The sequence below is a fragment of the Nyctereutes procyonoides genome, unplaced genomic scaffold (assembly GCF_905146905.1).
Source record: "Nyctereutes procyonoides isolate TBG_1078 unplaced genomic scaffold, NYPRO_anot_genome, whole genome shotgun sequence".
Classification (NCBI taxonomy): domain Eukaryota; kingdom Metazoa; phylum Chordata; class Mammalia; order Carnivora; family Canidae; genus Nyctereutes; species Nyctereutes procyonoides.
Genome location: NW_026575123.1, coordinates 2,026,151 through 2,044,233, shown reverse-complemented (window position 1 = coordinate 2,044,233; position 18,083 = coordinate 2,026,151). Strand labels below are relative to the sequence as shown.

The following is an 18,083-nucleotide window of genomic DNA, read 5'->3' as shown; positions in this document are numbered from 1 at the left end:
AAAGTCTGGAAATCAAGAGAGATGCCTAGTAAAGATATGAATTGATTGTGTTTTCATCAATTAGTCTAACGTGTATTGATAAAAAAAAATAGAAGCATAAGCTAGGCCATGTTCTACCTTGTAGAACCAGGAAAAGTAGATTATGCTAGAATAACAAGGGTGAGAGGATGATCCTTAGGATAAACCAGTATTTAGAAGAAAGTAGAAGATGAGTAAACAGTGAAAAACAGTGGTGCTTTGGTTAAATAAGTAGCATTATGGCATCATATGGAAAGGAGACTAAAGATAGTCATGGGTTCCAAATAGTAGATGAAAATGAAGTAAAATAATCGCCAATACTATTTTTATTAAATTTAGCAAGAGAGAGGTGACTAATCACATTTTCTAAAGTAGATTCAGTGGAATGGTGGGTATGGTCAAAGCCTGCATTAATGACAGAGCAAATGAAGTCTCTGCAATTTATTTACCAATGGACTTTATGTAGTTTGTCAAAACAAACTACAATGACATACAGCAATGTGGACAAATCTTAGCAAAATAATATGAAATGAAAGAGCAAAATCACATAATTTCTTGCATATCATCATACTTTTAAAAATAAGCTTAAATAGTTAAAAACAAAATAAATTGTATTATTCCAGAAAATACATAAAGAGTTAATAATATCAAGGGGGTGATTGTAATGAGTTTTAGCTACACTGTTTGAGAGAGGTACAAAGATGGGATGAAATGAAATATCAACATAGATAAATGGAGGGCCATCTGAGTGGTTTGGTCAGTTAAGCATCTGACTTCAGCCCAGGTCATGGGCCCAGGGTCCTGGGATAGAGTCCCACATCAGGCTTCTTACTTAGGCGGATTTTTCTTCTCTTTCTTCCTCTGTCTCTGTCTGCAGCTCTGCCTCCTTATGCTCTCTCCCTCTCTGTCAAATAAATAACTAAAATATTTTTTAAAAAAATAGATAAATGTAATGGTTAAAATACTAGCTAAAATTCTGGATGGCTAACAAATCAGCTAAATAAAAAGTAAATAGAAGCTCTGAGAGTAATGTTGAGAGTGTTTCATGGATGAAGTATTATGAACAATCTTATGCTATCCCTAATCTAAGAGTTAGGAAAACAGTTCTGTTATAAAAAATATGAAAGAGGACAGTAAATTTTGTGGGAGAATTTACTGGAGATGAGTATATCCAAGAGATGGGAGCCATGAGAAGGAAAATGTTGAGCGCTCAAGGGAGAAATATAATAGTAGGAGATCACAATCACCAAAGATTCAGTAGAAGATGAAAATCCTCAGTAAGGATGAGAGTTTCAGACTTGTTCAACGAGAAGCATTTTTTTTTCTGAGATGGAGTGAGGGATGCCTGTATATTTATAGGAGGAAAAGCAGGAAGTTGGGGGGAATATATAGTTACCAGTGACTGTTTCTTTGTGAAATAGCAGATGAGGCCATCTGAGAGGGAGAGTCAAGGAGGTGCACTAGAAAATTTAGGAAAAGTATAAATACTGGAAATAGCTGTTGAATTGAGAAGAGTGTTACTCAATAACTATACTGTGTAACGTTGAGGTGAACTAGTGATGAGAAAGATAACTGTTGGTCAGCATTAAACCATATGTGTACAGTTTTGTGATTATTTTGAATCTGACTTTCAGAAGCTTGTGTGAAGTTGAGATGGTGAATGACAAGAGTATTTTGAAGTTGGGCATTTTCATATTTTTTTAATTTTTAAAAATTTTTAAGTGGGCTCCACACTCAGGACCCTGAGATCAAGAGTCACATGCTCTACAGATTGAACCAGCCAGGTGCCCCAATGAAGTTGGCTATTTTAAGTTGTTATTTTAAAGACTATGTTGCAAAGTTCTTGGAGGTCCTTCCAAGATTAGTTCTGTACCCTGTGTCCTTGGATAGACAGAAACGAAAGGACAAGGGAATTGGTTAGTCACAGAAATGATAGTATTTAGGTACTAGAGGTCTTAATATGTCTTCTTAATTCAGATCCAGCATATGAACATTGGAATGGGTGACTGAATTGAAGCAGTAATTGCATTTATTGCAGTTGAGTAAATTAAGAGACTGTGCAATTGATATTATTGAATTTTGTCTAATAGACATCCAATAGAATTTAGTTGAATGATGGTGAGCAGTAGTAGAATTGAAAATTATGTTTCTCAGTTGTGTAACAAAATTAAAGCATTTTTCTTTTAATGTTCACACACAAAGCAGTATACTTCATGCTTTTACATTTATTTGTGAGCTTTGGCAAGACACTACTGTTTCAGAGATTTTTAACTTTCCTTTTGCATATTAAAAGGAACTATCTGAGCTCTTGCTCCATGTAAATTCAATGAATCCATTATAAGTTTATTCTAGAGGAGAGCCAAATCACTGTATTTGGCTTTACATGTGAATACTAAATGCTAAATAAATACTAAATACAAAATTTCACCAACTTTAAAATATTTATTTGAAGAGTAGATGGCATAGAAGCTAGTTAATGTTTTATTTCAAGTTTATATTTTCTGACTTATATGCTTATATGTTTTGTATCTTTTATATACTTAAAAATAATACATAGCAAGTTACATTTTTATGTAAAATTCTGTTTTATTCTGTGACACTTCAAACTATTTTAGATTAACATTGATTGTAATTTCATTTAGTCAACAACATTCACTATGCCATTTAGAATTAGAGTGAGCATAATAATATGATCTATTAAAGGCATTCATGACCTTAACTTTATAATATGGATTTAAGTTTTTCAGAGGTGTTCTGGACACACAATGCAAGATATAAAGGACACAAAAGAAAAAAATGTTTCCTTTGTAGAAGTTGAAGATCACTCAATTTTACCACCTATCATAGGTATGTACTGAATACCTACAGTGATAGTTTACAGATGGATTCTTTTTAAAGAATTATCCCCTCTGTCCCATTTCAAGATATAATTTTAAAACTTTCTGTTGTACTTTGTCAGGTACTTTTTTAAAAAATCAAATCTATTTTCTTTATTATAGCTAATTGAACTCTTGACTTTCACAAACTCATGTTGATTTGATTGAGTAATTTATGTTCACGAATGAATTTTCCCCCAAAATAGATCCCTTGGAATTAACACCATATCTGTGTATTCACTTTGGTGGATTTCTTCCTGTGAGGAGGATATCTACTCCACGTTGTTGCAGTATATTTGTCCTCGAGAAGTCAAGATTTCTCAGTGTAATCATAACAATGATCTGAAGTCTGTTCAGAGACAGTCCCTGGTACCACAATTTGGCCAAAGAGCTCTTCCCAACATTAGACTTTTGGGAAGTGGGGAAAATGCTACTTTTTTGAACATTTGGTCTGCAGCAAGCAAGAAATACGTGGAAAGGGCAGGTCTCTAAGTGGTCTTGTGGTTGAGAACCATTGTGGCTTTTGTTTTCAAGATAAAGACTATGATTCATTTCAAGGAAATTGGTACTGCTGTGGGAAAAGCTGTTACTATTTTTCAAAAGAAGAGAAAACTTGGGAGAGGAGTCAGAAGTCATGCCAAGGCCTACATTCTAGTCTTATTAAGATTGATAATAAAGAGGAGCAGGTATGTTTACTTTATTCAACTTAAGTAAATGCTTTATAAGAAGTCTTATGTCTTTATTAGGATAATTGTTTCAACTTTCTTCCAATGTTATTTGGCCACTTTATTTTGAAGCACTTGTTAATTGATATAAATTTCTCTCGAGAGGAGACACAGGGGTAACAGAGACCTAGAAAAACCACTATTTTATTTATTTATGTATTTTTAAAGTAGGATCCAATCAGTCTAGAGCCCATAAGGGGCTTGAACTCATAAGCCAGAGACCAAGACTTGAACTGCAATCAAGAGTTGGATGCTTAACAGACTGAGCCACCTAGGCACCCCAAGATTCATTGTTTTAAACAATGAACAAGAGAAATTGCTCTGCTGTGTGTGCCATGGACTGATTTTCAGTCTTTTTATTGTGTGTGTTACACCTTCACATTTTAATATATATTAGATGGTTCGCTATTTAACTTCTCAGAGTTAATACAGGGCAAAGAAAAACTTTCTTCAATGGTGTGAGCAATCTAAAGAGGTAATTCACATTGTACTTTCATGAATAGCCATAGGAAAAAGAATGAAAAATAGATATTGAATATAGCTGGATTGATTTTTTAATGGATCTTTATTTTACTTACAATCCAGAATGTCAGAGGAAGCATCTCTTTTCTAGAATAGACAATCTAAATCACATTTGCCATTCCTTATAAAGTTTAGGACCATAAAGTCAATTGATTTGATTCTGTAGATTTCCCTCTAAAGATTCCATTTAGGCACTGAATTTTAGTTACACTATTTTGTCCTAGCAATGCTACTTCTAGTAGTATCTTATGAAGAATGAATTAAAAGCCCTATGTTTGGAAAAAACAAAAAACAAAAAATCTCCACAACATTCGGGGGTACCTGCTGGCTTAGTCAGTGGAGCATGAGACTCTTGATCTCAAGAGTTGAGAGTTTAAGCCCCATGTTGAGTGTAGAGCTTACTTAAAAAACAAACAAACAAAAAAAGCAAAGAAACCAACCAAGAAAAAAACTACCCTCCAAAAACCCAACCTTTAGGTTCTCTTGTTTATAAAATTCTTATGGGCAGCCTGGGTGGCTCAGCGGTTTAGTGCTGCCTGCAGTCCAGGGCCTGATCCTGGAGACCTGGGATTGAGTCCTGTGTCAGGCTCCCTGAAGGAAGCCCGCTTCTCCCTCTGCCTGTTTTTAAAAAAGAAATAAAATAAAATTCTTATTGAAATAGTAATATAAATTAATCACTTTTACCTATAAAAAACAGATGAACTAAATAATCACTTTTTTGGGGTATATTTTTTATTGGAGTTCGATTTTCCAACATATAGTATAATCCAGTGCTCATCCTGTCAAGTTCTCCCTTCAGTGCCCGTCACCCAGTCACCTCATCCCCCTGCCCACCTCCCCTTCCACTACCCTTTGTTTGTTTCCCAGAATTAGGAGTCTTTCATGTTTTGTCACTCTCTGATTTTTCCCACTCATTTTTTTCTCCTTTCTCCATAACTCTTTCACTATAATTGCTTTAGTTGTAAAATATAACCTTGTGGGTTTTTAAAAAAGATTTTATTTATTTATTCATGAGAGACACACACACAGAGAGAGAGAGAGAGAGAGAGAGAGAGAGACAGAGACATAGGCAGAGAGAGAAGCAGGCTCCATGCAAGGAGCCTGATGTGGGACTTGATCCCAGGACTCCAAGACACATCCTGGGCAGAAGGCAGGCACTAAACCGCTGAGCCATCCAGGGATCCCCTATCCTTGTGGTTTTGATTTGCATTTTCCTGATCTAAGATTCTCTTAGAATCTTTCAAAATTTATTAGCAATATGCTTTATTTGAAATATGAATGAATCGTATTTTATATGAAATATGATTTTATGTTTTGTCCATTTTTTCTTATTGGATAATTTTCTTATTGTTTTACAGAAATATCTGTCCTTTAGATTATTGCAGATATCTCCAGATTGAACCTTGTTTTTTCACTTTATTTGAGGGAGAGAGAAGTTCTAGGTTTAGAGGAATCATATTTACCTATCTAGTTTATCATAGGTGGAGATTCTTTTAAGGCCATCATGACCCTTTCTGGATATCTTTCATTCAGTCATAAACAGTTGAGTGATTTTGTCCTTTCCATTTCCATTTCTTCTCTACACCATGGAGAAAGTAGCTTGCCTCCTCCATTTACCATACCAGCATTTGAAGATAAAAATATCCAGTATTCATGAATCCTTGATTGCTGCTATGAATATTACTAATAATTCTAATTTTCCCACAGCTCTTCATTCAATCAAAAATAAAATACAATTATTGGATTGGATTATTTAAAGCAGGAGCTAAGTACCCCTGGCAATGGCTGGATGGCACACATCTATCTCATAGGGTGTAAGTTTCATTTCACAGTTTTCTCACTCCCTTTCCTCCTCAGGAACTGCCTGGTAGATTATAGGTCAAGAAGAAGAAAGGATTTTAGGGGATTTAGGGAATGAATATCTTGAATTCCACTTGATATCGCTTCTCAGATAGGCAATCAAATGCAAATCTCAGGCCTCAAAGAGACCTAAAGAGCATTATTTATTCTCATGTTCTTTAATGGAAGGTCCTTGCAAACACAGTAAAGTGATATTTTGTTTTTGTATCCTTCTCTTGTATGTTCTGTGATACTGGTATGTTCACTGGTATGGTTGCAGGAAATGGTAAAAATATAACAGGGAAAGAAAAGTTGTATCTAAACCCAGATGTCTCTGTCAGTGAAACTTGTACCTCTTTATTTGGTATCATTTAGGAACTAAAAAAAAGAGCATTTTCCAATATATCCTATAGTAATCTTATGTGGTCACTTAGTGTCTTTTATGCTATTATTTCACACAAGTGCACATAATTTATGGCAGTCCTCTCTGCCATCGATTAAATCCCATCGATTTGTTGGTTGATGTCCAGGAAACTAGTTTATAAAATGAAGAAAATGATCTAACTAAATCTAGGTAACATGATGGGCAGTATGAGAGACATGGGCTAATTACCATGCTGTTTATTGATTGCCTGCAATATGCCAGGCACTATTCTAGCCATTGAAGTTACATTGACGAATAAAACATGCAACAGTATTCTCCTCTTATAGATAATACATTCTTTTTTTTTAAAAAAATATTTTATTTATTTATTTATGAGAGAGAGAGAGAGGCAGAGACACAGGCAGAAGGAGAAGCAGGCTCCATGTGGGGAGCCAATGTGGGACTCAATCCCGGGTCTCCACGATCAGGTCTGGGCTGAAGGTGGTGCTAAACCACTGAGCCACCTGGGCTGCCCTAGATAATCCATCCTAATGCAGGCATGATAGTGCTGGTGGGGCTGACTGAGGACAAACCAAATATGCCAAGTAAATTACGTGGCACATTAGAAGAAGATAAATACTATGGAGTATCGATCGGGAGTTTCTTAGGTTAGCTATATCGTAGGGACTTTTGTATATGAAAGCAAGAGGAAGAGATTTCACTCTTTTAAATGGAATGGTCAGAGACAGAGTCCTTGAGAAATGACTTTTGCACAGTATCTTGAATGAGCAAGCCCTGTGGATTACCTGATGGGAGAGCATCCTAGCAGTAGACACAGCTGTTGCAGACTCTGAGGTAGGAGTGTATTTAGCATGCTTGAGGGAATAGCAAGAGGGCCTGTGATGCTGGAGCAAAGTGAATAAGGAGGAAGAGATGTAGGTCAGAGAGACAATGATGGTGAGAGCGTGTAGGACATGAGAAAAGTCTAAGAACTTGGATTTTTTATGGGGGCAATGTGAAGCTATTAGAGGGTTTTGAGCAGAGGAGTGACAAAAGCGAAGGCTTCCTGGTTTAGAGACTCCCTCTGTACATTCTATTGAGATTAGATGGTGTGTATTCTTTTGGGGAGGGTTCAGGGAGTATATGGGGACACAGGAGCCTACCTCAGAATGTGTTAGACTCATCTAGGTGAGATGTGGTGGCTTGATGAAGATTGCCAGGATTGGTGCTAGTATAAAGTGGCCAGATTCCACACTTCTTTCAAAGATGTGTGAGAGAGACAAATCAAGGATGCCTCCAAGGTTTTTGGTCTAGAAATTGTAAGAATGATGCTGATATTAATGTTAATATGGCATATTTGGAATTCAGTTTTAGGTATAATTTAACAAATATATTAAACATTTAACTATATATGGGGTTTCACATAGGCCATTGTGATATATGATTTTGAAATTTAAGTGAGAGGTCTATGCTGGGAATGCAGATGTTGCACAGAGTAGTGCATAGACAGTGTGTTAAATAAGAGAGTGGAAGTGATTCTCAGGAAATTGAAAGCCTGAACTTTGGACACCCAAATGTTTAAGATAATTATAAGATAGTGGGGTGATGAGGATAACCAGAATTCATTATAGAGTAAAGTGCTTCAAGATACAGAAGGAAAACCATGAAGGAGCAGGTTGGTTAATGGAATCCTTTAAAAAGAAGTACTACTCAAATAATAACAGATTTTAAAACACTGGTGAGTTTTTCACTGACAATTTTACTACTTGAAATTACTACTTCCCATCAGAGATATTCATGAACATTTGGAGGGAAATTAAAACTTCTAACATTTTTTTTCTATGAACTGTAGCTTAGCCCCCAAATTTAAAATCCAATACCTTATTATCATTGCCCAATTTCACAAAATTTTAATGATTTGTTTGTTGTGGAAGACATTAGGCTGAGCGGGGAAAAGTACATTCCTGTTTTAAATGCATTTAATACTTTCTATGCCAAAGTGAGGCTAGTGTTGGAAATGCACACTCTGTGCACATTAATATGAATCATAGAAACCTGAAAAAAATTTTGTGTGCAGTTACAATGTGTCATATAATTATTTTATTGTATTTGGTCACTTCCTAGAAGTTTCAGGAATCTTAGAAGAAGAATTTTTCAAGTTTTACATGTCTCACTCATGTATACATCCCAGTCTGTACTACCCTTTCAACTTCTTCCCTTTCTCCAATTGTCCATTGGCAATATTTCCATTAGTTTTAGTTACAAAAACTTTATAATCTTACAGCTATATGTCTCCCACAAGCATTGTATGTCCATTCAAATAATTATACATGTTTTAAATTTGTGATAAATTTTGCCTGAGATGACTTTCTAAAATAAATATATTTTCTGATGCAGGAATTTCCAACAGAGTTTACTGGATGTAAAATGCGGACATCTCAAGTCATCAACTATTTTTACTGCTGATTGTAGTAAACAGTTTCCTTACATTTGTGAAAAGGAGTTCACTGGCCCTTTCTTAAAATAATTACTATCATAGAAGTTGTAATATTTTCATTCTTTAACAGCTACTAGGGGGAAAGCTTAGAGTATTTACTCAAATTAGTCCTTTATGCATGCTTTATTAAGGGTTTTCAAACCTTCCTCAGCAAGGTTAAAACACGAAGGTCTTAGGAAATTACACATCCAAAAAATAAATGTATTGTTTTGGAATTCAAGAACTATTAAATCAGAGAAAGTCAAATAAATTGATTTTGATTGAGTATAAGATTCTACATTAAAAAATAATGAGATGATCTTGATACAAACAGGTAATTAATACATTCACATTGTTCAAAATATAAGAGATACAAAATGAACAAATTCTCTTAACCCATTTTGTTCGTTATTCATCTAGTTCCCTTCTCAGAGGCAAACATGTAACTAGTTTAGATTGTATTCCAGAGATATTCTAGGAAAGCACAGCTATATGCATGCTATTTGCCAAACAAAAATGTTACATAACTGCAAACAATAGTATTACTCCTTTACATTTTTGTTTAAAAACATACCCTGCAGTTTGCTCTATATCAATACCAAAAGAGCTGTGTTGCTGTTTGTAAGCAGCTGAAAATGTTACATTAAAAGGATGTATCAAATTTATCTACCAGTTTTATTTCCGATAGATATTTAGGTTTGTCTTAGAATTTCAAAATTGTAGGAAAATGTTGTAACGAATAGCATTTAGTACAGGATCATTTACCACACATATATATATATATATACAGTGTAAGTCTCTAGCAGTGCAATTTCTGTATCAAGGTGTGTATATTGAATTTTAATAAATATTTCAATAGAAGTTGTACATCTATCATCTCCACACAGTAACATTCAAGAATTCCTGGTTCTGTACTCTTTATCAACACAACACAGTATGTTATCAATCTGTTTGATTTTGCCCATAAAATCATCACCAATACATAAGGGATTATCTTGTGCCATTTAAATGCACAATTTCATATTATTTATGAGGCTAGCATCTCTTTCTGGTATTTTTTAAATTAAGCTATCTTCATGTCTTTGTGGATTGATATCACAAACCTAATTTTGAACAAAGAAATCAGACAAAATAATTCATCCTATAAAATTCTATTTATTTATAATGTTAAATACCAAGTAAGTCTAATCTCTCCTATTAGAAATCAGGACAAAATTTCCTGCAGTGTGGATTTCTTCCTAAAAGGAATAATAATCGGGAATGAATAGTATTTACCATAATGCACAGTTATCCTTGGAAAGAAACAACATCCAAAACCTTTAGTTTTGTTCTTCAGTCTTGATTGGTTTGTATATTTAAAGTTTTAGTGGTTTCATATAAATTTTGAGATTGCTTTCTCTATTTCTGTGAATAATGCTGTTGGAAGTTTGGATTGCATTGGCTCTACAGTTTTTTTTTTTGTTGTTGTTGTTATTGTTCCTATATGTTCCTATCAGGCTATTGGTGGATTTTTCAGCAAAAACTTTATAGAAACAAACAGGAAGATATATTCAACATGATGCAGAGAAAATGCCAAATAAGAGCAATCTATCTAGCAAATGTATTCTTCAGAAATAAAAGAGAGATTTTTCCCATACAAACAAAAGCTAAGGGAGTTCATCACCACTATGCCTAACTTGCAGAGAAATCAGACAGAAGATCAGTTAAAAAAAAAAAAAGAAGTCTTGAACAACATTTTAGACCAATTATATCCAGCAGACATATAGAGAACACTCTACCCACAACAGAATAGACATTTTTCTCAATTGCACATAAGACTTTCTCCAGATTAACAAATAAAATCTCAAGGGACTATCCATAGTTGAGAAAATCTTGAAAAAGTAGAACATAATTGAAGGCCTTACATCTCCTTATTTGAAAACTTGTAACAAAGTTACAATTATCAAAATACAGTCCTTCCTGAATTTATGATTTTTATGTCCCAATAAACTGATTGTAATTTGAAAATATTGTAAAACAAAGATATATATATAACTACCTACTGAAATAAAAGCTTAGACTGGCTTACCTTAAACATGCTTAGAACATTTACATCAGGCTACAGTTAAGCAAAATCATCTAACACAAATCTTCTATTATAATAAAGTATTGAATAGCTTATGCAATTTATTAAATACTGTACTGAAAGTGAAAAGTAAAAATAGAATGGTTGTATGGGTACTGAATAGTTTAAGTGCATCAGTTGTTTTGCTTTTGTGATCATACGTCTTTCTGAGAGATGCGTTCACTACCACTGCCTGGTATTATGAGAGTATGATACCACATATTGTTAGATCCAAATTCAAAACTCAGAATATGTTTTTTACTAAATGCATATCATTCTTTTGCCACCATAAAGTCAAAAATCATAATTTGACCCATCATAGGTCAATCTATTTTAAGTTTGGTTCTGTCTGTAGGATATTACTGGCATAAAGACAGACATACAGGGCAATGGAACAGACTAGAGGGACCAGAAATAAACCTAGCATATATGGTCAACTGATTTTTTTTTAAGATTTTATTTTTTGACAAAGAGTGAGGAAGCAAGTAGGGGCAGAGGTAGGCAGAGGGAGAGAGAAGCAGGCTCCCCCAGAACAGGGAGCCCAATGCGGGACTCAATCTCAGGACCCAGGGATCATGACCTGAGACAACTGCTTTGAAAAAACTATTTCCACACAGTTTTGGTAAAATCTTACAATCATTCTTGGGAAAGAGTTTAGCAGTTTTGTAAAAAAAAAAAATATTTTGCACACAATTACCACATAATTCAGCAGTAGCACTCTGGGGAATTTATTGCAGAGAAATGAAAAATTATTTTCACAGAAAAAATATGCTCCTGTAGACAGCACTATCTACAATAGCCAAATTTTGGAAACAGCTCAGTGTCCATCAACTGCTGAATGCATAAGCAAGATGCGGTATACATTGTAAGTCGACCTGGAAACATGCCCATATATATACATATATTTATTGTCCCAAAGGGACTTTCATTCCCTCAGAAATATGCAAATATGTAACATTTTAGTCAGATATAGTTTAAGCGATTATGTTTGTTTCTTAAACATGTTCTTGTCTAACGGTTCATATCCATCTCTGTGCAACCCATGAATTTAAGATGGCATTCATGACTTTTATCCCATGAGGACACTCTTAGGATAATGTGCCAAACCTAAATTATTCAGCTGGGCTTAATCCAAACACATGAGACCTTTCAAAGCATAGAGTTTTCTCCAGGTGGAGGTAGAGGCGGTTGTCAGAGGGACTGAAACTGCAAGAGGAACTCAATGCACTACTATGAGGATGCAAGGGCCAGGTCGAAAGAATGCGGCAAGAATGTGAATAGTATCTATGGGCAGAGAGTGCTCCCATCTGACAGCAAGGGAAACTGAACCGGACACCTATGGCCAAAAGGACCTGGATTCTGCAAACATTCTGAAGGAGCTTGGAAGTACATTCTTCCCTAATCCTCTAGCTCAAAGCCTACTCAGGCTGACACCCTGAATCGAGCCTTGTAAGACACTAAGAAGAATTCTGTTGAGCTCAGTTGGACCTCTCATCTACAGAACTGTGAGCTAATCAATGAGTATTGTTGAAACTTGCTAAGTTTGGGTAACACACCAAGAGTTGTTGAGAAAAAAAAGGGTGTGATATATATGAATTGCTCAGCCATAAAAAAGAACAAATTCTTAGCATTTGCAAGGACATGGATGGAGCTAGAGTATCATGCTAAGTGAAATAAGTCAATCACAGAAAGACAAATACCATATAATTTCACTCCCATGTAGAATTTAAGAAACAAAACAAATGAGCAAAGAGAGAAAGAAGAGAGAGAGAGGCAAACCAAGACAAAGACTCTTATCTATAAAGAACAAACTGATGATGACCAGAGGGTAGGTGTGGGGGATGGGGTGGTCGGGTGAAATAAGTGACAAGGATTACAGAGGACACCTGTTGTGATGAGCATGGGGTGTTACATGGAAGTGTTGAATCACTGTTTTATAGACCTGAATCTGATATTACACCGTATGTTAAGTAACTGGAATTTGAATTAAAACTTTAACAAAAAATAGACAACAAAAGAAAAGTAGAGGCATCTATTACGTGAACACAGACACAAAACCCTCAAGCTAATTCAATTAGCAAACTGAATCAAGCAATATATAATAAAGGGGGCCGAAACCATCACGATGAAGTTGGGTTTGCTCCTCTGAAGGATCAGTATCCTAAGTTGGATTCCGATGAAGCAACCCCTACAGCACAGTCGCCAAAACCCTTCCACAAGGAAGCTTCCAACAGGCCACCTGGGTGGCTAGGCAGTTGAGCGTCTGCATTCAGTTCAGGTGGTGATCCAGGGGTCCTAGGATTGAGTCCCAGACCCGGGTCTCCAAGTGGAGTGTGCCTCTCCCTTTGTCTCAGCCTCTCTCTTTGTGTCTCTTGATAGAAGCGCGAACTCTTCTCACTGTAGCATTCCAGCTGTTCTCTCTTTAAATCTCCGGCCGAATTCATAGGTTTTCAGGATGATTCAAAGGTTATCTAGGTAATTTGGTGGGGACAGGTGACTTGGGGACCCTACTCTCCTGCCATCTTGCCCCGCCTGGTCAACTAATTTTTAACAAGAGTGCCAAGATCATTTGATGGAGAAAAGGGCAGTCTCTTCATCAAGTAGTGCTGTAAAAACTGGCTACTCACATGTAAAAAAAAAAAAAAAAGAAAAGAAAAGAAATAAATTTGACCCTTACCTTCTACCACATATGAAATGAACTCCAGGGCAGCCCCGGTGGCTTAGCAGTTTAGCGCCACCTTCAGCCCAGGGTGTGATCCTGGAGACCTGGGATCGAGTCCCATGACAGGTCCCCTGCGTGGAGCCTGTTTCTCCCTCTGCCTGTGTCTCTGCCTCTCTCTCTCTCTCTCTCTAATAAATAAATAAAATATTAAAAAAATAAAATGAACTCAAAATGGATCACAGACCCAAATGTAAGACATACCAATATAAAAATCTTAGGAGAAAACATAGAGGAAGATATTCATGACACTGGATTTGGCCATGATTTCTTGTATATGACATCAAAGCATAGACAACAAGAGTTAAAACAAAATAATTGGATTAGATTAAAACTGAAAAATTCTTGCATCAAAAGATACCATCAACAGAATGAGAAGGAAACTTACAGAATGAAGAATGTGGCAGGTTATATACCTGAAAAGAGTTATATCCACATATATGGAGAATTCCTACAACTCAGCAAAAACATGGAAAAAATATCCTCATTAAAAAATGGACAGAGAACTTGAAGAGATATTTCTCAAGGAAATACATCCAAATGTTCAACAGGGATATAAAAAGATGCTCAACATCACTAATCACTGGGGAAATGAAATTCAAATTCAGTAAAATATCACCTCACACTCATTATGATGGCTTCAATGAAACAAAGAAAAAAACAAAAACAAAACAAAGAGGCCACAAGAGATGAGGTGGAGAAATGGGAAATTGCAAGAACGTTGTCAGAAGGTACAAAATCCCATTTTAGGACAAATAAGTACTAGGGATGTGATGTACAACATGATAACCACAGTTAACTCTGCTCTGTGGTATATTTGAAAGCTGTTAAGAGAGTAGATCTGAACAAATATCATCACAATAAAAAATTCATATTGGAGTGCCTGGGAGGTGCAGTCGATTACACATCTGACTCTTGGTTTTGGCTCAGGTGGTGATTGCAGGGTATGAAGATTGAACCCAGAACCGGACTCTGTGCTCACCACAGAGTCTGCCTGGGTTTCCGTCTCTCCCTCTCCCTCCTCCCATTTCCCCCTGTACATATTTTTTTCCCCCTCTCTCTCTCTCAAATAAATAAACCTTAAAAATATCCATATTTTAATTTTTCTTTTTTTTTGGGTATCTATATGAGATGATGGATGTTACCTAAACTTACTGTGGTAATCATTCCACAATATGTGTAATGAATTATTATTCTGTACACTCTATAAACTTACAAACTTAAACTCAATTATATCTTAATAAAACTAGAAAATCAAATAAACAAAATGGTAAAATAAGAATAAATTATGTTGCTTCTACCAATGTCAACTTCTTGATTTTATGTCATACATATTTTTATGTAAGTTGTTATGCAAATATGTGAAAAATTATATAAGAGCTAACATTATGGAAACTTGGTGTAGTATACCTGAGATCTCTGTAGCATTTTTGCAAGTTCTTGTCAGTCTGTAATTAATTCCAATCAAAAAGGGAAAAATTGAAAAAGACATTTGTAGTGCACATAACAATAACAGCAATAAAAAGATGCCATTAAGAATTTTTTTTTAAAAAACTTGTTCATTGGTATAAGAAAAAGGTAACCCAAATGTCCAGAAAATGCTGATTGTATGAATAGGCAATTTCATTGATATAGTGATGTTCACTGCAGCATTATTGATACTGAAAAATGAGACATCTGAGAAATACATGAGACATCTGAGAAAAAAGAAATAAGTGAGGTGTAGTATATTTAATACAGTGAAATTCTAGACTGAAGTTAAAATGAAGTTCCAGATCCTTTTGTATCAATATTGGTAGAACCTGGAAGACATGGTGATGAATAAAATAGCATTGTAGATCATGCACTGCAATACCTTCATTTAGGTATATTTCCATTCTGTATATTGTTCATTCATGATTATGTAATATATAAATATATAGTAGTATATATATAATTGCATTAAATATAAAAGTTGTCAATATGTAGGGAAATACAAAATCACAGACAAGGATACACATAATGTTTAGGTTGTCCCTCTAGAGGGAATGGAATGGGTATGGGAAGGAATATAAAGTCTTTCCCATTAGATCTGGATCTAAAGTACACAGAAAAATACCAGAAATTTTTTGCAAATTTCACAAAAAGAAAAAGGAAAAATAAAAAATTGTCAGAACATGTTTGAGAAAGGACAAAGTAGGAGAATTCATGCTACCTTGCTTGAAGGTGTATATAAAGACACAGTAATCAAGGTATTGGTAGAAGAAGATAGATACTCAGATCAATGGAACAGGATAAAGAGTTTAGAAATAGATTCACATGTAAATGGTCAATTGATTTTTGACAATAAGTGCCACAATATTTCAACAGAAGAAAGGTGCTTTCAACAAGTGATGCTGGAATAATTAGGAATTCATATGCAAAAACTTAAAAAAAGGAACTTAATCCATACTTTTGGCCATATACAAAAAATAACTTTGAAAAGGTGTCTACGAGGAGGGTTAAGGTGGTAGAAGAATAAGGCAACCCTAAGCTTATCTCCTCCCTTGAACATAGCTACATACACATCAAATGTGAACACCCCCCAAAATTGGTCGGAGGTCTTAGAGAACAAAGCTGTGTGTCTATTTGAGCCAAAGACAAAAATAATTATCCATGGAGGTAGGAGCTGAGAATTTATTTTGTGGGGAAAGGTACTGTGGAGTGGAGGGAGCCCTAATTAATCACAGAGAGAGGAGTGAGAGAGAATGAGAAGAGAGAGAGAGAGAGAGAGAGAGAGAGAGAGAGAGAGACAATGGGGAAAAAAAGAGTGAAAAAAATTGCAGAGGACTGCATAGGAAAACTGTTGCCCAAAACCATTGACTGGGAAAACTAGAGGGCTTAAATACCACTGGGTTTTGTTTGTTTGTTTTGTTTTGTTTTGTTTTGTTTTTATAAACAGCAGAACAGAGAGCCTGAAGTTTCAGTGCTCAGCACCATTGCCAGGGTTCTCTCTGGTGGTGTTCGGGTGGGGAAGGAGGGTGGAACCCAGGAGCAGACAGCACAGTCTGAGGATCCCAGGGGTGGCATGGGGTGAAGAAGTTCCCCTGCTTGGAGTGCATTTAGTATAGGTGATACGGTTTCTCTGCTGGCAAAATAGGCGGTGGGTGCCATTAGGCTGTGACATTTACTAGCATAGGAACAAAGACATGGGTGAGGGCTGCAAACCCTGGTGCCAGGTGTGTGTTGCAATTTACCATAAAGTCTGAACCACTGCACCATCATGGGACTGTTTTCTGGGACAAGCCAGTACCGGTTACAGTTCAGTGAGACCCTCCCCTCCAGAGGATCAGTGAGGTCTGTGCTTTGTGTGTGTGTGGGCTCTCTGAAGTATTGGGATTTGAAACTCAGCCATGCCTGAGATAAAACACAAGAGTGCCACCTGGCCCCGCAGGCAGATAGCTTGGGCAAAGACAGGGTAAAGACAGGGATCTGCGAGAAGCTAGGTACACAGGAGATGCGATTGGCTTTTCCTCTGTGAGGGCTTCCTGAAGAGTAGTGGGCATGTACTCCCAGTTCCAGAGAGGAGAGAGTGGGGGAAGTTTTCACCCCTCACCCACGAGCAGCAACTGACCTCAGTGAGAGAAAAACAGTATCACCAAGGGGACGCTGGAGGTACTTACACCAAGCCCTGACCCACTGTGCCCGGTAGCCACCGCTCCACTAGGGCAAGTTCACCTGAGAATCAGAGCAGCATGCACCTCCCTCAGAAGGACAGCACAAGCTTCTCACAAGCACCAGGTCTACTGATCATAGAGTGCGGCAAAGATTCAGCTCTAGGGGAAAGAGAATCTAGCTTCCTCTGTTTTGTTTTTTTGGTTTTGTTTGTTTTAATTTTTGGATATAGAAAGAGTAATTTTTAAATTTTATTTTATTTTTTAAAGTACTTTCATCTTTTAATCTTTTTTCTTTAAAGCTTCTCTTGAAGCATACCAATACATGCCTAAGATCTAGCTTTTTTTCTTTTATTATAAAAAAACTTAATTTAATTTACTTTTACTTTTTTTTTTACCATAATGACAAGACAAAGGAATTCAGACCAAAAGAAATAATAAGAAGAAATGACAGTCAAGGATCTAGTCAACACAGATATAACTAGAATTTAAAACAACAATTATAAGGATAATAGCTGGGCTTGAAAAAAAGCATAGAAGACACTGGAGAATCCTTACTACAGAGAAAAAAGAGCTGAAATCTAGTCAGACCAAATTTAGAAATGCTACAGCTGAAATGCAAACCCAAATGGATGCCATAATAATAAAGATGGATGAAGCAGAGGAACAAATTAGTGATATAGAAGATAAAATTATGGAAAATAATGATGTTGAAAAGAAGAGGGAAACATAATGGATCATGAAGGTAGATTTAGGAAACTCAGTGACTTATTAAAATGTAGTAACAGTCATATTATAGGAGTCCCAG

At 35.9% G+C, this 18,083-nt stretch overlaps 1 protein-coding gene across 1 annotated transcript in view; it reads left to right on the top strand.

Annotated features, from left to right (window-relative positions):
• Positions 1-6,903: 6,903 nt before the first annotated feature.
• Positions 6,904-18,083, top strand: part of LOC129517109 (NKG2-D type II integral membrane protein-like) — a 53,438-nt gene continuing 42,258 nt past the window's right edge. The window contains 1 exon segment of the mRNA XM_055336736.1: positions 6,904-7,012. Coding sequence (XP_055192711.1) covers positions 6,904-7,012 — 109 coding nt within the window.